Source organism: Pleurodeles waltl, chromosome 9 (genome assembly GCF_031143425.1).
Source record: "Pleurodeles waltl isolate 20211129_DDA chromosome 9, aPleWal1.hap1.20221129, whole genome shotgun sequence".
Classification (NCBI taxonomy): domain Eukaryota; kingdom Metazoa; phylum Chordata; class Amphibia; order Caudata; family Salamandridae; genus Pleurodeles; species Pleurodeles waltl.
In genome coordinates this window covers 6,406,238-6,430,601 of record NC_090448.1, presented here as the reverse complement: position 1 = coordinate 6,430,601, position 24,364 = coordinate 6,406,238, and the positions used below count along the sequence as shown (strand labels likewise).

General features: G+C 57.3%; 1 protein-coding gene across 2 annotated transcripts in view; it reads left to right on the top strand.

The window, feature by feature from the left end:
* The window catches only part of STAB1 (stabilin 1), an 829,863-nt gene that overhangs the window by 66,614 nt on the left and 738,885 nt on the right, over positions 1-24,364 (top strand). For both annotated transcript variants that reach the window (XM_069206091.1, XM_069206090.1), the window contains exon 4: positions 13,669-13,784. In XM_069206091.1, coding sequence (XP_069062192.1) covers positions 13,669-13,784 — 116 coding nt within the window. The remainder of the gene's footprint in view (positions 1-13,668; positions 13,785-24,364) is intronic.

Genomic DNA, 24,364 nt, shown 5'->3' with positions numbered 1-24,364 from the left:
GGGCAGGACAGTGGGCCTCTGCAGAGAAGGCGGGACAGTGGGCCTCTGCAGAGAAGGCGGGAGAGTGGGCCTCTGCAGAGAAGGCGGGACAGTGGGCCTCTGCAGAGAAGGCGGGACAGTGGGCCTCTGCAGAGAAGGCGGGACAGTTGGCCTCTGCAGAGAAGGCGGGACAGTGGGCCTCTGCAGAGAAAGTGGGAAAGTGGGCCTCTGCAGAGAAGGGCAGGACAGTGGGTCTCTCTGCAGAGAAGGCGGGACAGTGAGCCCCTGCAAAGAACGAGGGACAGTGGGTCTCTGCAGAGAAGTGCAGGACAGTGGCCTCTGCAGAGAAGGAGGGACAGTGGGCCTCTGCAGAGAAGGCAGGACAGTGGGACTCTGCAGAGAAGGCGGAACAGTGGGACTCTGCAGAGAAGGCGGGGCGGTGAGCCCCTGCAAAGAAGGAGGGACAGTGGGCCCCTGCAAAGAAGGGCAGGACAGTGGGACTCTGCAGAGAAGGCGGGACAGTGGGACTCTGCAGAGAAGGCGGGACAGTGGGACTCTGCAGAGAAGGCGGAACAGTGGGACTCTGCAGAGAAGGCAGGGCGGTGAGCCCCTGCAAAGAAGGGCAGGACAGTGGGCCCCTGCAAAGAAGGGCAGGACAGTGGGACTCTGCAGAGAAAGAGGGACAGTGGGACTCTGCAGAGAAGGAGGGACAGTGGGACTCTGCAGAGAAGGCGGGACAGTGGGACTCTGCAGAGAAGGCGGGACAGTGGGGCTCTGCAGAGAAGGCGGGACAGTGGGACTGCAGAGAAGGGCAGGACAGTGGGACTCTGCAGAGGGACAGTGGGACTCTGCAGAGGGACAGTGGGACTCTGCAGAGGGACAGTGGGACTCTGCAGAGGGACAGTGGGACTCTGCAGAGGGACAGTGGGACTCTGCAGAGGGACAGTGGGACTCTGCAGAGGGACAGTGGGACTCTGCAGAGGGACAGTGGGACTCTGCAGAGAAGGAGGGTCAGTGGGACTCTGCAGAGAAGGAGGGTCAGTGGGACTCTGCAGAGAAGGAGGGTCAGTGGGACTCTGCAGAGAAGGAGGGTCAGTGGGACTCTGCAGAGAAGGCGGGACAGTGGGCCTCTGCAGAGAAGGCGGGGCAGTGGGCCTCTGCAGAGAAGGCGGGGCAGTGGGCCGCTGCAGAGAAGGCGGGACAGTGGGCCTCTGCAGAGAAGGGCAGGAAAGTGGGCCTCTGCAGAGAAGGGCAGGACAGTGGGCCTCTGCGGAGAAGGAGGGACAGTGGGCCTCTGCAGAGAAGGCGGGACAGTGGGCCTCTGCAGAGAAGGCGGGACAGTGGGCCTCTGCAGAGAAGGCGGGACAGTTGGCCTCTGCAGAGAAGGCGGGACAGTTGGCCTCTGCAGAGAAGGCGGGACAGTGGGCCTCTGCAGAGAAGGTGGGAAAGTGGGCCTCTGCAGAGAAGGGCAGGACAGTGGGTCTCTCTGCAGAGAAGGCGGGACAGTGAGCCCCTGCAAAGAACGAGGGACAGTGGGTCTCTGCAGAGAAGTGCAGGACAGTGGCCTCTGCAGAGAAGGAGGGACAGTGGGCCTCTGCAGAGAAGGCAGGACAGTGGGACTCTGCAGAGAAGGCGGAACAGTGGGACTCTGCAGAGAAGGCGGGGCGGTGAGCCCCTGCAAAGAAGGAGGGACAGTGGGCCCCTGCAAAGAAGGGCAGGACAGTGGGACTCTGCAGAGAAGGCGGGACAGTGGGACTCTGCAGAGAAGGCGGAACAGTGGGACTCTGCAGAGAAGGCAGGGCGGTGAGCCCCTGCAAAGAAGGGCAGGACAGTGGCCTCTGCAGAGAAGGAGGGACAGTGGGCCTCTGCAGAGAAGGCAGGACAGTGGGACTCTGCAGAGAAGGCGGAACAGTGGGACTCTGCAGAGAAGGCGGGGCGGTGAGCCCCTGCAAAGAAGGAGGGACAGTGGGCCCCTGCAAAGAAGGGCAGGACAGTGGGACTCTGCAGAGAAGGCGGGACAGTGGGACTCTGCAGAGAAGGCGGAACAGTGGGACTCTGCAGAGAAGGCAGGGCGGTGAGCCCCTGCAAAGAAGGGCAGGACAGTGGGCCCCTGCAAAGAAGGGCAGGACAGTGGGACTCTGCAGAGAAAGAGGGACAGTGGGACTCTGCAGAGAAGGAGGGACAGTGGGACTCTGCAGAGAAGGCGGGACAGTGGGACTCTGCAGAGAAGGCGGGACAGTGGGGCTCTGCAGAGAAGGCGGGACAGTGGGACTGCAGAGAAGGGCAGGACAGTGGGACTCTGCAGAGGGACAGTGGGACTCTGCAGAGGGACAGTGGGACTCTGCAGAGGGACAGTGGGACTCTGCAGAGGGACAGTGGGACTCTGCAGAGGGACAGTGGGACTCTGCAGAGGGACAGTGGGACTCTGCAGAGGGACAGTGGGACTCTGCAGAGAAGGAGGGTCAGTGGGACTCTGCAGAGAAGGAGGGTCAGTGGGACTCTGCAGAGAAGGAGGGTCAGTGGGACTCTGCAGAGAAGGAGGGTCAGTGGGACTCTGCAGAGAAGGAGGGTCAGTGGGACTCTGCAGAGAAGGCGGGACAGTGGGCCTCTGCAGAGAAGGCGGGGCAGTGGGCCTCTGCAGAGAAGGCGGGGCAGTGGGCCGCTGCAGAGAAGGCGGGACAGTGGGCCTCTGCGGAGAAGGGCAGGACAGTGGGCCTCTGCGGAGAAGGAGGGACAATGGGCCTCTGCAGAGAAGGCGGGACAGTGGGACTCTGCAGAGAAGGCGGGACAGTGGGCCTCTGCAGAGAAGGCGGGACAGTGGGCCTCTGCAGAGAAGGCGGGACAGTTGGCCTCTGCAGAGAAGGCGGGACAGTTGGCCTCTGCAGAGAAGGCGGGACAGTGGGCCTCTGCAGAGAAGGTGGGAAAGTGGGCCTCTGCAGAGAAGGGCAGGACAGTGGGTCTCTCTGCAGAGAAGGCGGGACAGTGAGCCCCTGCAAAGAACGAGGGACAGTGGGTCTCTGCAGAGAAGTGCAGGACAGTGGCCTCTGCAGAGAAGGAGGGACAGTGGGCCTCTGCAGAGAAGGCAGGACAGTGGGACTCTGCAGAGAAGGCGGAACAGTGGGACTCTGCAGAGAAGGCGGGGCGGTGAGCCCCTGCAAAGAAGGAGGGACAGTGGGCCCCTGCAAAGAAGGGCAGGACAGTGGGACTCTGCAGAGAAGGCGGGACAGTGGGACTCTGCAGAGAAGGCGGAACAGTGGGACTCTGCAGAGAAGGCAGGGCGGTGAGCCCCTGCAAAGAAGGGCAGGACAGTGGGCCCCTGCAAAGAAGGGCAGGACAGTGGGCCCCTGCAAAGAAGGGCAGGACAGTGGGACTCTGCAGAGAAGGAGGGACAGTGGGACTCTGCAGAGAAGGCGGGACAGTGGGGCTCTGCAGAGAAGGCGGGACAGTGGGGCTCTGCAGAGAAGGCGGGACAGTGGGGCTCTGCAGAGAAGGCGGGACAGTGGGGCTCTGCAGAGAAGGCGGGACAGTGGGGCTCTGCAGAGAAGGGCAGGACAGTGGGACTCTGCAGAGGGACAGTGGGACTCTGCAGAGGGACAGTGGGACTCTGCAGAGGGACAGTGGGACTCTGCAGAGGGACAGTGGGACTCTGCAGAGGGACAGTGGGACTCTGCAGAGGGACAGTGGGACTCTGCAGAGGGACAGTGGGACTCTGCAGAGAAGGAGGGTCAGTGGGACTCTGCAGAGAAGGAGGGTCAGTGGGACTCTGCAGAGAAGGAGGGTCAGTGGGACTCTGCAGAGAAGGAGGGTCAGTGGGACTCTGCAGAGAAGGCGGGACAGTGGGCCTCTGCAGAGAAGGCGGGGCAGTGGGCCTCTGCAGAGAAGGCGGGGCAGTGGGCCGCTGCAGAGAAGGCGGGACAGTGGGCCTCTGCAGAGAAGGGCAGGAAAGTGGGCCTCTGCGGAGAAGGAGGGACGGTGGGCCTCTGCGGAGAAGGAGGGACGGTGGGCCTCTGCGGAGAAGGAGGGACGGTGGGCCTCTGCGGAGAAGGAGGGACGGTGGGCCTCTGCGGAGAAGGAGGGACGGTGGGCCTCGGCAGGGAAGGATGGACGGTGGGCCTCGGCAGGGAAGGATGGACGGTGGGACTCGGCAGAGAAGGATGGACGGTGGGCCTCTGCAGAGAAGGATGGACGGTGGGCCTCTGCAGAGAAGGATGGACGGTGGGCCTCTGCAGAGAAGGATGGACGGTGGGCCTCTGCAGAGAAGGAGGGACGGTGGGACTCTGCAGGGAAGGCGGGACAGTGGGCCTCTGCAGAGAAGGAGGGACAGTGGGCCTCTGCAGAGAAGGAGGGACAGTGGGCCTCTGCAGAGAAGGCGGGACAGTGGGCCTCTGCAGAGAAGGCGGGACAGTGGGCCTCTGCAGAGAAGGCGGGACAGTGGGACTCTGCACAGAAGGCGGGACAGTGGGACTCTGCAAAGGGACAGTGGGCCTCTGCAGGGAAGGCGGGACAGTGGGCCTCTGCACAGAAGGGCAGGACAGTGGGCCTCTGCACAGAAGGGCAGGACAGTGGGCCTCTGCACAGAAGGGCAGGACAGTGGGCCTCTGCACAGAAGGGCAGGACAGTGGGCCTCTGCACAGAAGGGCAGGACAGTGGGCCTCTGCACAGAAGGGCAGGACAGTGGGCCTCTGCACAGAAGGCGGGACAGTGGGACTCTGCACAGAAGGCGGGACAGTGGGACTCTGCACAGAAGGCGGGACAGTGGGAGTTTGCAGAGAAAGGCGGGACAGTGGGCCTCTGCAGAGAAGGCGGGACAGTGGGCCTCTGCAGAGAAGGCGGGACAGTGGGCCTCTGCAGAGAAGGCGGGAAAGTGGGCCTCTGCAGAGAAGGCGGGAAAGTGGGCCTCTGCAGAGAAGGGCAGGACAGTGGGTCTCTCTGCAGAGAAGGCGGGACAGTGAGCCCCTGCACAGAACGAGGGACAGTGGGTCTCTGCAGAGAAGGGCAGGACAATGAGACTCTGCAGAGAAGGAGGGACCGTGGGCCTCTGCAGAGAAGGCGGGACAGTGGGACTCTGCAGAGAAGGCGGAACAGTGGGACTCTGCAGAGAAGGAGGGACAGTGGGCCCCTGCAAAGAAGGGCAGGACAGTGGGCCTCTGCAGAGAAGGCGGGACAGTGGGCCTCTGCAGAGAAGGCGGGACAGTGGGCCTCTGCAGAGAAGGCGGGAAAGTGGGCCTCTGCAGAGAAGGCGGGAAAGTGGGCCTCTGCAGAGAAGGGCAGGACAGTGGGTCTCTCTGCAGAGAAGGCGGGACAGTGAGCCCCTGCACAGAACGAGGGACAGTGGGTCTCTGCAGAGAAGGGCAGGACAATGAGACTCTGCAGAGAAGGAGGGACCGTGGGCCTCTGCAGAGAAGGCGGGACAGTGGGACTCTGCAGAGAAGGCGGAACAGTGGGACTCTGCAGAGAAGGCGGGGCGGTGAGCCCCTGCAAAGAAGGAGGGACAGTGGGCCCCTGCAAAGAAGGGCAGGACAGTGGGCCTCTGCAGAGAAGGAGGGACAGTGGGCCTCTGCAGGGAAGGCGGGACAGTGGGACTCTGCAGAGAAGGCGGGACAGTGGGACTCTGCAGAGAAGGCGGGACAGTGGGACTCTGCAGAGAAGGCGGGACAGTGGGACTCTGCAGAGAAGGCGGGACAGTGGGACTCTGCAGAGAAAGAGGGATAGTTGGCCTCTGCAGAGAAGGAGGGACAGTGGGACTGCAGAGAAGGCGGGACAGTGGGACTCTGCAGAGAAGGCGGGACAGTGGGACTCTGCAGAGAAGGCGGAACAGTGGGACTCTGCAGAGAAGGCGGGCGGTGAGCCCCTGCAAAGAAGGAGGGAGAGTGGGCCCCTGCAAAGAAGGGCAGGACAGTGGGCCCCTGCAAAGAAGGGCAGGACAGTGGGACTCTGCAGAGAAGGAGGGACAGTGGGACTCTGCAGAGAAGGAGGGACAGTGGGACTCTGCAGAGAAGGCGGGACAGTGGGACTCTGCAGAGAAGGCGGGACAGTGGGACTCTGCAGAGAAGGCGGGACAGTGGGACTCTGCAGAGAAGGGCAGGACAGTGGGACTCTGCAGAGAAGGGCAGGACAGTGGGACTCTGCAGAGAAGGGCAGGACAGTGGGACTCTGCAGAGAAGGGCAGGACAGTGGGACTCTGCAGAGAAGGGCAGGACAGTGGGACTCTGCAGAGGGACAGTGGGACTCTGCAGAGGGACAGTGGGCCTCTGCAGAGGGACAGTGGGACTCTGCAGAGGGACAGTGGGACTCTGCAGAGAAGGAGGGTCAGTGGGACTCTGCAGAGAAGGAGGGTCAGTGGGACTCTGCAGAGAAGGCGGGACAGTGGGCCTCTGCAGAGAAGGCGGGACAGTGGGCCTCTGCAGAGAAGGCGGGGCAGTGGGCCTCTGCAGAGAAGGCGGGACAGTGGGCCTCTGCAGAGAAGGCGGGACAGTGGGCCTCTGCAGAGAAGGGCGGGACAGTGGGCCTCTGCAGAGAAGGGCGGGACAGTGGGCCTCTGCAGAGAAGGGCGGGGCAGTGGGCCTCTGCAGAGAAGGGCGGGGCAGTGGGCCTCTGCAGAAAAGGCGGGGCAGTGGGCCTCTGCAGAAAAGGCGGGGCAGTGGGCCTCTGCAGAGAAGGCGGGACAGTGGGCCTCTGCAGAGAAGGCGGGACAGTGGGCCTCTGCAGAGAAGGCGGGACAGTGGGCCTCTGCAGAGAAGGAGGGACAGTGGGACTCTGCAGAGAAGGCGGGACAGTGGGACTCTGCAGAGAAGGCGGGACAGTGGGACTCTGCAGAGAAGGCGGAACAGTGGGACTCTGCAAAGAAGGAGGGACAGTGGGACTCTGCAAAGAAGGAGGGACAGTGGGACTCTGCAAAGAAGGAGGGACAGTGGGACTCTGCAAAGAAGGAGGGACAGTGGGACTCTGCAAAGAAGGAGGGACAGTGGGACTCTGCAGAGAAGGGCAGGACAGTGGGACTCTGCAGAGAAGGAGGGACAGTGGGACTCTGCAGAGAAGGCGGGACAGTGGGACTCTGCAGAGAAGGCGGGACAGTGGGACTCTGCAGAGAAGGCGGGACAGTGGGACTCTGCAGAGAAGGCGGGACAGTGGGACTCTGCAGAGAAGGCGGGACAGTGGGACTCTGCAGAGAAGGCGGGACAGTGGGACTCTGCAGAGAAGGGCAGGACAGTGGGACTCTGCAGAGGGACAGTGGGACTCTGCAGAGGGACAGTGGGACTCTGCAGAGGGACAGTGGGACTCTGCAGAGGGACAGTGGGACTCTGCAGAGGGACAGTGGGACTCTGCAGAGAAGGAGGGTCAGTGGGCCTCTGCAGAGAAGGCGGGGCAGTGGGCCTCTGCAGAGAAGGCGGGGCAGTGGGCCTCTGCAGAGAAGGCGGGGCAGTGGGCCTCTGCAGAGAAGGCGGGGCAGTGGGCCTCTGCAGAGAAGGCAGGGCAGTGGGCCTCTGCAGAGAAGGGCGGGGCAGTGGGCCTCTGCAGAGAAGGGCGGGGCAGTGGGCCTCTGCAGAGAAGGGCGGGACAGTGGGACTCTGCAGAGAAGGCGGAACAGTGGGACTCTGCAGAGAAGGCAGGGCGGTGAGCCCCTGCAAAGAAGGAGGGACAGTGGGCCCCTGCAAAGAAGAAGGGACAGTGGGCCCCTGCAAAGAATGGCAGGACTGTGGGACTCTGCAGAGAAAGAGGGACAGTGGGCCTCTGCAGAGAAGGCGGGACAGTGGGCCTCTGCAGAGAAGGCGGGACAGTGGGCCTCTGCAGAGAAGGCGGGACAGTGGGCCTCTGCAGAGAAGGCGGGACAGTGGGACTCTGCAGAGAAGGCGGGACAGTGGGACTCTGCAGAGAAGGCGGGACAGTGGGACTCTGCAGAGAAGGCGGGACAGTGGGACTCTGCAGAGAAGGCGGGACAGTGGGACTGCAGAGAAGGGCAGGACAGTGGGACTCTGCAGAGGGACAGTGGGACTCTGCAGAGAAGGAGGGACAGTGGGACTCTGCAGAGAAGGAGGGACAGTGGGACTCTGCAGAGAAGGAGGGACTGTGGGACTCTGCAGAGAAGGAGGGGCAGTGGGACTCTGCAGAGAAGGCGGGACAGTGGGACTCTGCAGAGAAGGAGGGACAGTGGGACTCTGCAGAGAAGGCGGGGCAGTGGGCCTCTGCAGAGAAGGCAGGGCAGTGGGCCTCTGCAGAGAAGGGCGGGGCAGTGGGCCTCTGCAGAGAAGGGCGGGGCAGTGGGCCTCTGCAGAGAAGGCGGGACAGTGGGACTCTGCAGAGAAGGCGGGGCAGTGGGCCTCTGCAGAGAAGGCAGGGCAGTGGGCCTCTGCAGAGAAGGGCGGGGCAGTGGGCCTCTGCAGAGAAGGGCGGGGCAGTGGGCCTCTGCAGAGAAGGCGGGACAGTGGGACTCTGCAGAGAAGGCGGAACAGTGGGACTCTGCAGAGAAGGCAGGGCGGTGAGCCCCTGCAAAGAAGGAGGGACAGTGGGCCCCTGCAAAGAAGAAGGGACAGTGGGCCCCTGCAAAGAAGGGCAGGACAGTGGGACTCTGCAGAGAAGGCGGAACAGTGGGACTCTGCAGAGAAGGCGGGGCGGTGAGCCCCTGCAAAGAAGGTGGGACAGTGGGCCCCTGCAAAGAAGGGCAGGACAGTGGGACTCTGCAGAGAAGGAGGGACAGTGGGACTCTGCAGAGAAGGCGGGACAGTGGGACTCGGCAGAGAAGGCTGGACGGTGGGACTCGGCAAAGAAGGCGGGGCGGTGGGTCTCTGTAGAGAAGGCGGGACAGTGGGTCTCTGCAGAGAAGGCGGGACAGTGGGACTCTGCAGAGAAGGCGGGACAGTGGGACTCTGCAGAGAAGGCGGGACAGTGGGACTCTGCAGAGAAGGCGGGCAGTGTGCCTCTGCAGAGAAGGCGGGGCAGTGGGCCTCTGCAGAGAAGGCGGGGCAGTGGGCCTCTGCAGAGAAGGCGGGGCAGTGGGCCTCTGCAGAGAAGGCGGGGCAGTGGGCCTCTGCAGAGAAGGCGGGGCAGTGGGCCTCTGCAGAGAAGGCGGGGCAGTGGGCCTTGGCAGAGAAGGGCCGGACAGTGGGCCTTGGCAGAGAAGGGCCGGACAGTGGGCCTTGGCAGAGAAGGGCCGGACAGTGGGCCTTGGCAGAGAAGGGCCGGACAGTGGGACTTGGCAGAGAAGGCGGGCGGTGGGTCTCTGCAGGGAAGGCGGGACAGTGGGACTCTGCAGAGAAGGCGGGACAGTGGGACTCGGCAGAGAAGGCGGGACAGTGGGCCTCTGCAGAGAAGGCAGGGCAGTGGGCCTCTGCAGAGAAGGCGGGACAGTGTGCCTCTGAAGAGAAGGCGTCCCTGTAATGCACCCGCTTATGACATCACATATTGCATCACTCATGACATAGTCAGTGACATCACTCATGATTTCGCTGATTACATCTCAGATGACGTCACTGATGTCATGCAATATGTGTAAGTGGTTATTTGTAAGCATGACTGAAGGTGTGAGTGCTTGTATGGGTGAGTTAGTGGTTGAGTTAGTTTCTGTAAGGAACCGTAAGTGGATGTGTTACTAGGTGTATATACGAGGAAGTGGCTGTGTGATAGTCTGTATTGGTACAGTCAGTGGTTGTCTGAGTAGCTGTATAGCTGAGTGAATGGGTCAGTCAGTGTTTGTATAGAGTACTGTCTGTATGTTTCAGCAACTGTTAGTGTGTAACTCTCTGTTATTGAGAACATAGATGAGTGAGTGCCTTTAGAAGTGGTTGTATCCACAGGTAAGTGGTTCTGTTACTTCTTGTGTGTGTGAGAAGGTGCACACGTAACAAAGATTCTGTTAATAGCTGTATAGGTAATTATGTACGTGTAAGAGGTTTAATTGGGGACTCAGTAGCCGTAATAGCATATTCATTAGTCAGGTAGTGGGTGATTTAGTGAGTGTATCAGTGACTGATTTTATCTTTGAGCTGCTGTTCCCCTAGGTAAGTGCTGTATCAGTTAGACATTGTGAAAGTGAATGAATGTGTGAGTAAATTTATTTGTAAAAAAGTGGATGGATGTATTTGTGACTGGGAGTAGGAGTTGTTGTATGGGTGATTTATTGGGTGTGTAAGTCTTTGTATAGGTGGGTAAGTGGTTGAGTCACTGTATGGGTGAGTTCATAGGTGTGTTTTTGTTGTATGTGTGTATGTATTTTATAGCAGATTTGTGCGTCATGTATGGTTGAGTGGGTGTATCAGTGGTGGATTGGGTTGTGAGTGGGTGTGTGAATAGTTGCATGAGTATGGTAATAGCAAAGTTAGTTATGTATGGATAAGTGAGTGGGTATGTTAGGTGTGAGTGAGCAGGTGTGTGGCAGTAGTTGTATTACTTTGTCAATGAGTGTTTTAGTATTTATACGTGTGGTGATATTTGTGAGTTTGTGTAAGAGTGTGATTGGGTGTGTGAGTGGTTCTGCGGATGATGCCATCACTTGTGTCATTTGAAATGTGATAAGTGATGTCACTGACTGTCATGAGTGGTGTAATATATGATGTCATAAGCAGTGCATTACAGGACGCAAGTTATAGTTAACTCAGGTGACTATAGCTGCTGAATTTCTGTGGTTTTCTGGAAGTAAATTCAGGACCTAACTCTAAAGCCCCTGTAACCTTTGTTTTTTTTCAGTGAATTTCTATGTTTGTTTAACATATAGTTATTTTCATTACTTTACTTTAATCCAACCACCGCTGTGCATGATCGAAGGGACTTGGTCGTAGCCTATCTCTCTGGGTTTGAGAATAGCTTCCAGAAGGCGTATCTGGGGTGGGAGCGGCTGAAAGAGTCCCTGTCTGGGTGCACAAGTGCATGCATCAGTGTCTTAGTGGGTGCGTCAGTGTCTGAGTTAGTCTGTGAGTGGGAGCATGAGGCTCGGAGTGGTCTGTGAGTAGGTGTATGAGTGTCTCAGTGGGTCTGTATGTGGATGTGTCAGTGTTTGTATTGGTCTGTGAGTGGGTGCATGAGGGTCTGAGTGGATTTTGTGAGTGGGTGCGTGAGGATCTGAATCTGTCTGAGTGGATGCATGAGGGTCTGAGTCAGTGCTTAATTTGTGCTTGTTGTTTCCAGTGTTGCGCACCAGCACTTATTTTGAGGCCCGGCGCTTATTCTTCTGCCTCAAGCATTTTCTGTGAGCAAAAGAAACATATGGGAAAGATGGATGAAGGAAAAAGCAAAAAAGCGTCACAATGGGAGAAAGCAGAAAGCTGCAAGAGTGAGCTGAAGGGGCTGTGAATGGACGTAGGTGGATTGAAGAGGCACGAGATGGCTTCAGGATTAGGCTGTCTCAGTATTCAGTGCTCGCACTTTTAAATGCAAGAGTCACGTGTTTCGTGGGCGAGCTTTGGGCACCAGCACCTTTTTATTTACAAACTAAGCAATGGTCTGAGTGGGTCTGTGACTGGATGCATCAGTGTCTGTGTGTATGTGACTGGATGCATGAGAGTCTGAGTGGATTTGTGAGTGGTTACATGAGGGTCTCAATTGGTATAAGTGGGGTACATGAGGGACTATGTGGGTCTGTGAGGTGTTATGTCAGTGTCTGTGTGGGTCTGTGAGTGGGTGCATGAGAGTTGGAGTGGGTGCATCCGTGTCTGATTGGGTCTGTGAGTGTGTCAGTGTCTGAGTGGGTATGTGAGTGGGAGCATGAGGCTTTGAGTGGTCTGTGAGTGGGTGTATGAGTGTCTCAGTGGGTCTGTGAGTGGGTGCAGCAGTATCTGAGGGGTCTGTGAGTGGGTGCAGGATGGTCTCAGTGGGTCTGTGAGTGGGTGTGTCAGTGTGTGAGTGGGTGCATGAGTCTCTGAGTGCATGTATAAGTGAATGAATTAGTATATGAATGAGTCTGTGTGTTCTCTTCCAAATTTTTTCATATCGTGAATATTTTGTGAATAATTAGTAAATATCACACATGGTGACGCAAAATTATTTTAAACCCCTAATTTGCTCCTAATACACATATAATCACACCTCTGGGGTCAGGGTACCTCCACCCTGACCCCTTATGCTACTTTCAATTAGGATTTTCACCCCTGAGGACCATATCCGGTAAAATAAAATGGTGGCTGCAACTTTCCAGTTAGATTGCATTCAGCCAATCACAGAGTTTCTTTTCGCACGTGCATTTGTGAAAAGTCACTAATATTCGTGAATTATTAGTGAGCTCAAATATATAAATATGGATTTCCTTTAATATCTCAAAAACTACTGACCAGATTTACACCAAATGAGCAAAATCGTAATTTGTGCACCGAAAAGTAGCTTTCTGCCAAATTTGGTGTAATTCCGTCCATTGGTTCGGGCTGTAGTCGTGTCTATAGATCCTATGGGGATTAACATGGGAAACACAACTTTTTTGACCCCCCCCCCTTTTTTCTTAGCCCTCCTGCTTTGCACATCACCCACAAACTTTCCATGCGCAAAAAGAATCATCAGGGCACTTTTTTTGGAAGATTCGTTAAACAGTGCCAAAGATATAGGCAAGTCAAAAAACGGTTTTCGATGGAAACTAGGTCCTACCTATACGACCTACTGGCGATAAATTGTATTTATATATGTATTTATATATATATATATATGTATTTATTTATATATATATATATATATATATATATATATATAGTGACGCATAAATTACGCAAAAGAGACTAGAGAGTATTTCCCAAGTTCAGGTGGAGAGCAGCTCCATTAAGAGCACCCTACAACACCAGCGACACTCTGAATCTGCTCACCACAAATGTCTGCTTTTCTAGCAAAGTTTGTAAGCGTAGGATTAGCAGAGTGCCACCCATGCTGAGTTAGAAAGGGGCAAAGTCTTTTGCCATTTGTACAGCAAAGTCTTTAAGCATAGGATTAGCGGAGTGCCTCCTATGCCGAGCTAGAAAGGGGAAAGTCTTTTGCCATTTGTACAGCAAAGTGTTTGAGCATAGGATTAGCAGAGTGCCACCCATGCCGAGCTAGAAAGGGGCAAAGTCTTTTGCCAGTTGTACAACAAAGTCTTTACGCATAGGATTAGCTGAGTGCTATCCTTACCGAGCTGTAAATGACAAAAGTCTTTCACCTCTCCAGGCAGAGCATTACAGCTTTGAATTGGTACATACCATCCACTCCAAGCTGGAATGAGCAAAAGCAAGTCCTGACACGTGTTTCACTAGTATTATAGCTCTTCAGAGAGGTTTAGCTTTGTCCAGACCCAAGAAGCACCCAGCATAAGTCAAACCAAAACCCTTTCAGGGTTAGAGTGACGCATAAATTATGCAAAAGAGAAGCTGGACTTGCCTTCTATTGTGGTGTTTTCATGGTGAGTCCTTCAACATCAGCTGCTGCTAGGAGACACTGTACGCCGAAACAGCCTGAAAACGTGGTGCACAACATTTTCTGTTTTCACCGAGGTGATGATGCTGCCAGGAAAATAGAGAGGGACCCTGCGTAAAGTCTGACCATGTGTGATCTGGGACACACAAAATGTTGAGGCCCTCTATGGTATAAGCAGACTTCAATGAATTTGTGCCTCAGTAATCACTGAATAGGCAGATTTATTTATACATGTGACCATTCTAGGAAGCTACATACAAACCAAGACTTGCTTCAGAGCCTGGGATGTATCACAGACTTTGGATAATCCACATGTTTTTGTTATTTCAGATACACTGTGGACATGGGTGGGGTGAGCCTTTTACTCTCTGGCTGCAGTCACACGTGTGAGAAGATGATCTCGTTGAAGGAGTGCTGCCCAGGAAGGTGGGGGTCGGCGTGTCATGGTACGTTACTATAGTTTCTTCTTTTTACATTTTTTTATTCAGCGGTGTAATAGAAAACACATTTTTTAAAGTACTAAATACAATAAATGATATTAAGACAAATCATATAGCCACCAGCTACCAAAAAAGCACGAAACCCTCAACGTTTTGTAATGATTTCCTTATGGTGAATCTAAGGTTTGCGTTGTGTTGATGGGTCTTTCCTCCTCAGAGTTTCCAGGTTGTAGCAGCAGTTCTCCATTAAACAACCCCCATATTCAATGACCGCATGCCTGGTGATGTCCAGAACATATACGTGTCCTAGTAGTATACGTCCATTATTTCTTGTACCATTAGATTGATATAGTAGGTAGGTAGAGCCTTGTCAGAGGCACGCAACCATCAGTTTATGGTTATGAGAGGTTCCCATAAAGATCAAAACAGGACTTAAGATAGCAAAGGGGGCTAGGAGCACACCGCCTCACATCTCAGCGCCATTACCCCTTTGCATCCTGGTCAATGTAGTACATAGTTTTATGCTTGTTTCAAAGTTCGTCAAAAATATTTGCCAACGCTGATGCAGCCATTGCTGTATCTCTAAACACACGTTTCTGGATTATTCCTTCATCAGAAGAGAATTGTTCTAGGGTTGCTGGGCTCTGAAGAATAAAGGTAGTTGAAAGACCTATAGGGGGTGATTCTAACCCTGGCGGTCGGTGATAAAGCGGCGACCAACCTGCCAACAGGCCGGCGGTCCAAAAAATGGAATTCTGACCCTGGCGGGAACCGCCAACACAGCCCACCACATTAACACTCCGACCGCCACCGCGGTACAGACAAACAGCGCGGCGGTCACCGCCAACAGGCAGGCGGCAGACAATGTACCGCCCACAGTATCACAACTCACCAATCCGCCACCTTTTCCGGGGCGGGAGCCCTGCCGATAAAAACACGGCGGAAACAGACTACGGACGGAAAACGCTCACCAAAACACACTCCACGAGTACGGAGGACAGCATGGAACCCGAATTAAACATCCTACCTGCACTCGTCTACCTGCTCATCTACCACGAGTACGAACTCCGGTGCAGACGACAACGGTGAGTACTGCACCTACGACACACGGGAGGGGGGAGGAGGAAAGGTTACGGGCACACACATATGCGACCCCCCCAAACTATGTACACACCAATGCAGAGCAACAATGCACAGTGACACCACCCAAACCCCCCTGAAAAATGCAAAGACCGAATTAAATTGTGAACCAAATTTTTATATAAAAAATAGACTCTGAGACGTATCGGCAACTATGCAAAATATCCATAACAAAATAATACTATACACACTGCCATGGCGAACCGAGGCAATTAGTCCGCTACATCCAAGTCAAATGGAACAGTCCGTGGGCTACAGTGTAGCGACACAAGGGCAAAGCCCACACAGGAGACCTGAGTCCTTTGGAGAGAACACTGCAGGGGCATCTGATGAAAATACTACAGGCACCTCAGGGGGAAGGGAAGGGGGGGGAACCACAGCCACATGAGTCCACGACGCAAGATCCACGAAGGGGCCACCATGCCCACTGTGCCATCCTGGGGAGTGCAAAGCCACAGTCTCTCAAGTCTCTACAGTGGGTGGGTTGCCCACTGTACCATCCTGGGGAGTGCAAAGCCACAGTCTCTCAAGTCTCTACAGTGGGTGGATTGCCCACTGTACCATCCTGGGGAGTTCAAAGCCACAGTCTCACAAGTCTCTACAGTGGGTGGGTTGCCCACTCTGCCATCCTGGGGAGTGCAAAGCCACAGTCTCTCAAGTCTCTACAGTGGGTGGCTTGCCCACTGTACCATCCTGGGGAGTGCAAAGCCACAGTCTCTCAAGTCTCTACAGTGGGTGGCTTGCCCACTGTACCATCCTGGGGAGTGCAAAGCCACAGTCTCTCAAGTGGATAACAGTCTCCACTGGTCAAGGAGGAGGCATGGTGGGCACAGTGAACCATAAACAGTGCTTGAGATGAAGGGGCCCAGCGGAGCGGTGCTTGAGACGGCGGGGCCCAGCGGAGCGGTGCTTGAGATGAAGGGGCCCAGCGGAGCGGTGCTTGAGATGAAGGGGCCCAGCGGAGCGGTGCTTGAGATGAAGGGGCCCAGCGGAGCGGTGCTTGAGACGGCGGGGCCCAGCGGAGCGGTGCTTGAGATGAAGGGGCCCAGCGGAGCGGTGCTTGAGATGAAGGGGCCCAGCGGAGCGGTGCTTGAGACGGCGGGGCCCAGCGGAGCGGTGCTTGAGAAGAAGGGGCCCAGCGGAGCGGTGCTTGAGATGAAGGGGCCCAGCGGAGCGGTGCTTGAGACGGCGGGGCCCAGCGGAGCGGTGCTTGAGACGGCGGGGCCCAGCGGAGCGGTGCTTGAGACGGCGGGGCCCAGCGGAGCGGTGCTTGAGACGGCGGGGCCCAGCGGAGCGGTGCTTGAGACGGCGGGGCCCAGCGGAGCGGTGCTTGAGACGGCAGGGCCCAGCGGAGCGGTGCTTGAGACGGCGGGGCCCAGCGGAGCGGTGCTTGAGACGGCGGGGCCCAGCGGAGCGGTGCTTGAGACGGCGGGCCCAGCGGAGCGGTGCTTGAGACGGCGGGGCCCATGGGAGCGGTGCTTGAGAAGAAGGGGCCCAGCGGAGCGGTGCTTGAGATGAAGGGGCCCAGCGGAGCGGTGCTTGAGATGAAGGGGCACTGCGGAGCGGTGCTTGAGACGGCGGGGCCCAGTGGAGCGGTGCTTGAGATGAAGGGGCCCAGCGGAGCGGTGCTTGAGACGGCGGGGCCCAGCGGAGCGGTGCTTGAGACGGCGGGGCCCAGCGGAGCGGTGCTTGAGACGGCGGGGCCCAGCGGAGCGGTGCTTGAGAAGAAGGGGCCCAGCGGAGCGGTGCTTGAGAAGAAGGGGCCCAGCGGAGCGGTGCTTGAGACGGCGGGGCCCAGCGGAGCGGTGCTTGAGACGATGGGGCCCAGCGGAGCGGTGCTTGAGACGGCGGGGCCCAGCGGAGCGGTGCTTGAGATGAAGGGGCCCAGCGGAGCGGTGCTTGAGAAGAAGGGGCCCAGCGGAGCGGTGTTTGAGATGAAGGGGCCCAGCGGTGCGGTGCTTGAGAAGAAGGGGCCCAGCGGAGCGGTGCTTGAGAAGAAGGGGCCCAGCGGAGCGGTGCTTGAGATGAAGGGGCCCAGCGGAGCGGTGCTTGAGATTAAGGGGCCCAGCGGAGCGGTGCTTGAGACGGCGGGGCCCAGCGGAGCGGTGCTTGAGACGGCGGGGCCCAGCGGAGCGGTGCTTGAGATGAAGGGGCCCAGCGGAGCGGTGCTTGAGATGAAGGGGCCCAGCGGAGCGGTGCTTGAGACGGCGGGGCCCAGCGGAGCGGTGCTTGAGACGGCGGGGCCCAGCGGAGCGGTGCTTGAGACGGCGGGGCCCAGCGGAGCGGTGCTTGAGACGGCGGGGCCCAGCGGAGCGGTGCTTGAGACGGCGGGGCCCATGGGAGCGGTGCTTGAGAAGAAGGGGCCCAGCGGAGCGGTGCTTGAGACGGCGGGGCCCAGCGGAGCGGTGCTTGAGATGAAGGGGCCCAGCGGAGCGGTGCATGAGACGGCGGGGCCCAGTTCAGCGGTGCTCTTCTCCACGGCGGGCCCTGTTCAGCGGTGCCTATCTTCACGGCGGGCCCTGTTCAGCGGTGCCTATCTTCACGGCGGGCCCTGTTCAGCGGTGCCTATCTTTACGGCGGGCCCTGTTCAGCGGTGCTCTTCTGCACGGCGGGCCCCTGTTCAGCGGTGCCTATCTCCACGGCGGGCCCTGTTCAGCGGTGCCTATCTCCACGGCGGGCCCCTGTTCAGCGGTGCTCTTCTGCACGGCGGGCCCCTGTTCAGCAGTGCCTATCTTCACGGCGGGCCCTGTTCAGCGGTGCTCTTCTCCATGGCGGGCCCCTGTTCAGCGGTGCCCTTCTGCACGGCGGGCCCCTGTTCAGCGGTGCCCTTCTGCACGGCGGGCCCCTGTTCAGCGGTGCTCTTCTCCACGGCGGGCCCTGTTCAGCGGTGCTCTTCTCCACGGCGGGCCCTGTTCAGCGGTGCTCTTCTCCACGGCGGGCCCTTGTTCAGCGGTGCTCTTCTGCACGGCGGGCCCCTGTTCAGCGGTGCTCTTCTGCACGGCGGGCCCTCTTCAGCGGTGCCTATCTCCACGGCGGGCCCTGTTCAGCGGTGCTCTTCTCCACGGCGGGCCCTGTTCAGCGGTGCTCTTCTCCACGGCGGGCCCTGTTCAGCGGTGCTCTTCTCCACGGCGGGCCCTGTTCAGCGGTGCTCTTCTCCACGGCGGGCCCTGTTCAGCGGTGCACATCCAGTAGGTTCAAGGGAGCCAGACCTGGCCTGGACTCCGTGCTCAGACGCCCTCCGGCCGTGATGTTCCTGGGCCCTTCGGTGACGGGGTCCTGGGCCCTTTGGTGTCCTCCTTTCCAGCTGGGATGTGGCATGTGGGGCCCACCTGCTCCGCGCTCCTGCTGGCTGACGTCTCCGCCCTGCTGCCCTTACGCTCCTTAGATGGGGCTCTCGGGCCCTTGCCTCCCCTAGACGTTGTGGCTGGTGAAGTGGGCGAACTCTGCTCCTTGGGGGCAGCCGTGTCAGTCTTCGCACGGCGGCCCTTGTGTTTCCTGGTCCTCTTGCCGGGGGGGGCTGGATGTGTCCTTGCTGCTGATGGAGGTGTCACTGCTGGCAAAGGGTGGGCTCCAGAACCCATGCACAACAGTGACACCCGAAGTTGGGCTGGTGGTGGCTGTGGTGCTCTTGGGACTCTTTGCAGATGGAGGGGTAGGTCATCGGAGGGGAAGAGGTCAAGATTAGCCAGGAAAAGTTTTTTAGGGCCAAGGTAAAAGGTAGGAGAAGTGGAGATGGAAGTGGAGGAAGAGGATGTGGTTGTAGGAGAGTCAGGTGTGCTGTCATTGGGTGAAGGTGCAGGTGCTGTAGGCTGTTGTGAGGTGGATGTCTGTTGGGTGGGTGTCTGCCTGCGTTTGTGTGTCTTGGAAGGGGTGGTGACAGACACAGTGGGAGAGGACACAGGGGACGTGTAAATGGCAGTGGGGGTGGTGACTGCACGCGTGCGGACTGTACAGGAGGGTGTGGTGGTGATGGAAGCACTGGCTGATGTTGGTGTGCATGCAGGTGTGAGTGGAGACGTCACAGGGAGGGAGGAGGGAGACGAGGAGGAGGGGGACACAGGGGTGGTAGTGACTGTTGGGATGTCTGCATCTGTGTGTTGCTTGGTTGAGTGTTTGTGGGATCTGTGGTGCTTGTGTCTGGATGAGCTGCCATTGGGTGTTGAGGTGTGTGCAGGCTGGTCAGATGGTGTGGATGGGATAGGCTGAGGAACAGGAGACAGAGACAGGGTGGAGGCAGTCAGAAGAGGGAGGCTGGAAACAGGGACAATGGCTGCCGTCAGTGCTGAGGCCAGAGCATTGAACGATTGTTGATGGGCAGCCTGACCCGAATGAATGCCCTCCAGGTAGGCATTGCTCCGATGCACCTCCCTTTCTACCCCCTGGATGGCATTCAAAAGGGTAGTCTGCCCAACAATGAGTGTCCTGAGGAGATCAATGACCTCCTCACTGAGGGCAGCAGGGGTAACAGGGGCAGGGGCTGAGGTGCCTGGGGCGAAGGAGACGCCCGCCTTCCTGGGTGAGCGGGCATGGAGCGTAGGCTGAGGGGCTGCTAGGAGGGCGGGGCTGGTGCGCTGGGTGGCGGCTGTACCTGTAGAGGCGGGGGGCCCGGATGTTGCCGCCACCGCTAGGGAGCTCCCATCCGAGGACGTGTCGCTGTCGCTGCTCTCACCAGCGGTCCCCGTCGTGGTGCTCCCCTCGCCCTCCGGCTCACTTGGGCCCTCGGTGTCTGTTCCTGTGCCCACCGGGGCCTTGTGGCTTGCAGCTCCCTCGTGCTCCGATGCCAAATCTCCTCCGCCTGATGATGCTAATGCACACATGCACAAGAAGATGAAGAAGAAGGGTGGGGGGAGAAAGAGAAGACCTGGTTGAGTGCAGACACAGGAGCCGCATGCACTAAGCCGCGCATTCGGGGCACACTACTCAGTACTTCTGACTCGGACAACAGGTCAGGAGACGACAAGTGCGCACATGTGTGAGGCTGGACCATCAATAGCTGGACTTGTCACCCTACGGAGGTGGAGGCCGGGAGCACAGGGCCATGCCTAAGGGAGAGGACTACACTACAGAAAGCGCCCTGGCCTAATGTCACCCCCAACCCTCCTCCCCCACCCAGACGCCTCCACTGCGCAGAAAGATAGCTGAATGTGCTGATACTCACCCCCTTGTGTCTGCTGTGATGCTCTCAAGCGCCCATCCAACTCCGGGTAGGCCACCGCCAGGATCCGGGACATCAGGGGGGTCAGGGTACGACTGGCACCCCTCCTAGGTTGGGAGGCCATCCCCAGCAGTGACTCGGCGGTCTTCCTGGTTCCGTGGCGGATGTCCTCCCACCTCTTGCGGCAGTGGGTGCCCCGTCTGACGTGGACCCCCAGGGCCCGGACTTCCTTGGCGATGGCACGCCAAATCCCGACTTTCTGATGGGCGCTGACCTATGTGACATGTACAGGGTGGGAAGGAAACAATCATCAACTTACTGCATGTTAGATGTGATTGGCCCCCCTCCCCAACCTTGCAATATAGCACATGCTCTCATCTGTCGTGCGTTGCACTCCTCATTCGCCCCCCACCAACTTACATCCACCCCACTCCACACAGGCATCGCCCATTCCATGTGCACCCGGTGTACTCACCTGTTGGTCTGGAGGACCGTAGAGTAACGCATACTGGGGGAGGACCCCATCCACGAGCTTCTCCAACTCTTCAGACGTGAAGGCAGGGGCCCTTTCCCCAGTCGCAGCAGCCATTGTCACTTCCAGACCGAGTTCACAGCAGCACTTGCAGTATAGGTCCTCTCCTGTGGATGATCAGGTCTCGAGTGATTAAGCAGATAGAAAATGGCGGTCACGCCCGCGGCGGTGCGTACCGCGACCGCCGGCGCACATCGTCATTGGCTCCTGAAACCCATAGGCTTCAATGTTATCCAATGCGGCTCCGTATAGCGGTCTTCGACCGCCTACCGCCACGGTGTGCTCCGCCAGCGCAGTGACCTCACATCCCATTGTCCCACTTCACAGGTCAGGCAGCCGCCATTTCAAGGGCCCACATGGCATAATCTCTACTGCGACACACAGGCCTAGGCCTGGCATTGCCACACATACACGCCTTTCAATACCTAGATAACCGTGTGCCATGCAAGCCGTGGTGAACGTACCAGTGATTATCTTGACTCTGTGCTCCATGTTGTCCTTCCTAGGCACCGTCCGCTGGGATTTGCGAGGAGAAGGATGAATCCTCGCGTGTACCGACCGCTGGTGGACCTGTCGACAATGGAAGAACGCCACATCATACTACGATACCGACTTGACCGTGCCACCATCCATGAACTGTGTGCCCAGCTGGAGCCAGCCCTGATGTCCCCCATCCGCCAACCCACAGGAATTCCCCCTCTGGTGCAGGTGCTGTCAGTCCTCCATTTTCTTGCAAGTGGCTCATTCCAGACAACAGTGGCCATGTCATCTGGAATGTCTCAGCCAATGTTTTCTAAGGTGTTGTCTAGAGTGTTGTCTGCCCTGATGAAACACATGCGGAGTTACATTATATTCCCAGAGGAGGTTGATTTGCCCACTGTGAAGGGTGATTTTTATGCCCTTGGACATATTCCCAACATAATTGGTGCCATTGATGGGACCCATGTAGCCTTAGTCCCCCCAAAAGACGATGAGCAGGTGTACAGAAACAGGAAGAGTTACCATTCGATGAACGTCCAGGTGGTCTGTTTGGCTGACCAGTACATCTCCCATTTGAATGCCATGTTCCCTGGGTCAGTGCATGACGCGTATGTGATGCGTAATAGCAGCATCCCCTATGTGATGGAACAGCTACAGAGACAACGTGTGTGGCTAATAGGTGACTCTGGTTACCCCAACCTTCCTTGGCTATTGACCCCAGTGAGGAATCCCTGGACCAGGGCTGAGGAACGGTACAATGAGGCCCATGGGCGAACTAGGAGGGTCATTGAAAGAACCTTTGGCCTCCTGAAGGCCAGGTTTAGGTGTCTGCATATGACAGGGGGATCCCTGATGTACTCACCAAAGAAGGTGTGCCAGATCATCGTGGCCTGCTGTATGCTTCACAATCTGGCATTGCGACGTCAGGTGCCTTTCCTGCAGGAGGATGGTCCAGATGGTGGTGTTGAAGCAGCTGTGGAGCCTGCGGAGAGTGAAGAGGAGGAAGACTCAGAGGACGACCCAGACAACAGGGACAGAGTTATCCAACAGTATTTTCAGTAGCACACAGGTAAGAATCACACACGCCATTTTAATTTTCCTGACTGCCTCGTTTTTCTCAACTTTGTCTATGACCCCCCAGTTATTTGAAACTGATGTTTGATTCTCCCTTCCCTTTTCAGTGCTGTATTACCCACTCCGTGACTACTGCTTGGTTAGCCCATGGACTAATGCTTATTGATCTCGGTATGTGTTCAGCACAAAGTTTACAGAACATAATTGATCGGTAATGTGTTTTACATTTGTAAATAATACAGCCTGACTCCAGCATGATTTCAGTGCATTGAGTGATTTATTTTTGGTGCTAGATAATGGTACATGATATAAACACGGTGATGGGTGGGGGTGGAGTAATGGCCATGGCAGAGTCCAGTTCTCAGTCTCACAGGTGCATTGTCCATATGCCTGTGGAAGGATGGAGCAGGGGCAGTTCAAGGTTGGACAGGGTGGCAATGTGGGACAGTGGGATAACTTCAGGGGGTATCTCATGCTGGCGGGGGTCTTGACATCCTACTCTGTCGATTTTTTTGATCTCAGGCTCCTCTTGCGGGGTGGTTGTTCTTCAGCAGGAGGTGGGGTTCTGGTGGCCTGTCGTTGTGGTGGGGCCTCCTGTCCACTAGCGCCGGCGGAGGTGGTAGGCTGTTCCTGGTCCGGGCTAGTGACAGGGGCCCTGTGTGGTGCCACATGGTCCCGCAACGTGTCTTCTATCCGGTGGAGGGCCTGGACTAGGCTCCCCATGGCGGTAGAGATGGTGGTGAGATGATTGTTGAACCCCATGTAGCGTTCCTCCTGCTGTGCCTGGATCTCCTGGAACCTGGCCAGTACCGTCGCCATCGTCTCTTGTGAGCGGTGGTAGGCTGCCATGATGGTGGTGAGGGCCTCTTGGAGAGTCGGTTCCCTGGGCCTCTCCTCCCCCCCCTGTCGCACAGCAGCCCTCCGAGTTGCCCTGTTTCCCCCGGACTCTGTCCCCTGGACGGTGTGCCCACTACCACTGCCCCCAGGTCCCTGTTGTTGTTGGGGTGGTGGGTTAGCCTGGGGGCCCTGTAGTGGCAGACACACCGCTGATTGACCTGTCCTAGAGACAGAGCCATGGGCCCGCTGGGTGGGAGCTGTGCTGTTGTTCCCAGAGGGGGTTGGGTCTGCTGTGGCCTGTGTGTGGGGAACCGACTGTCCAGAGGTCCCCGATGGTCCGGGCTGGTCGTCAGGTTCCAGGTCGACAGAGCTGCTGTCATCACTGGGTGCCTCTTCCGGGGGGGGATGGACATTTCTGGACCCTCCTGGCCGGTGTTTTGGCGTTCGGGTCCTGCATGGGGTAAGAGAGTATGGTTATTGTTTCTGTGTGTGCTATTGTGTGCGATTTATGGGTGCCCTTGTCCCCCAGTGCTGTCATTCCCTTGGGGGAGGTGTTGTGGGGGTGTTGGGGGGGGGGGGGGGGTATGTGCAGTGGTCATGCTTAGGTGATGGGTGTCCATAGTTTGTGGTGGCATGCAGGGGTTGGTGTTGGGTGGGTTGTGCTGGGGAGACATTCTCAGGGAGGATGTGTGATGGGGGGTTGGGGGTGAGGGTGGTGGTGGGGGTTGGCATGCTGGGGGGGGGGTGAAGTAGTTGAGATTGTACTTACCAGAATGACCGTGGCGGTTTACAGCGGCCGCGGCGGTAGAATGGCGGACTTCTGACCGGCGGTAAGGGCCTTTTACCGCCGAGGTCAGAATGACCCCCATAGTGTCTATAATATTTCGTAACACTACTTCCAAAACAGGGATAGGACTGGGCAAGTTACAAATGTGGACATTACCGGCGGCCAGTGTCCGGCATCTACAATGCTGTATTTTAGTTAGAGTGGGGATACCATGTAGATATCCTTGCGGGGTGATATGAAAAAATACACTTTTACTGTGGTATGGTCCTGTTTTTGATTAAATTGAAATATGAATGGACTTGGCAAGTGAGTGTAAGATCGATTCTGCACTGATATCCATTTTCAGTCATACTGACCATTTTGTCACCCAGACAGCATTCAGATCTTCCAATTTCCAAGAGAAGTCTTGGGATAAGTGGAAATAATGTACTCTAGAAATCCATACAAGAGTTTCTAACGTACCAAGGGTTCTATTTCCCAAATATCAAATGCTTTGTTTGGATAGCCCCAAAGTTTTGAAGAACTGATATTGGGGGATCTTTAATATCCCTTGAGGGTTTCATTGGCAGAACTGTTGTAGT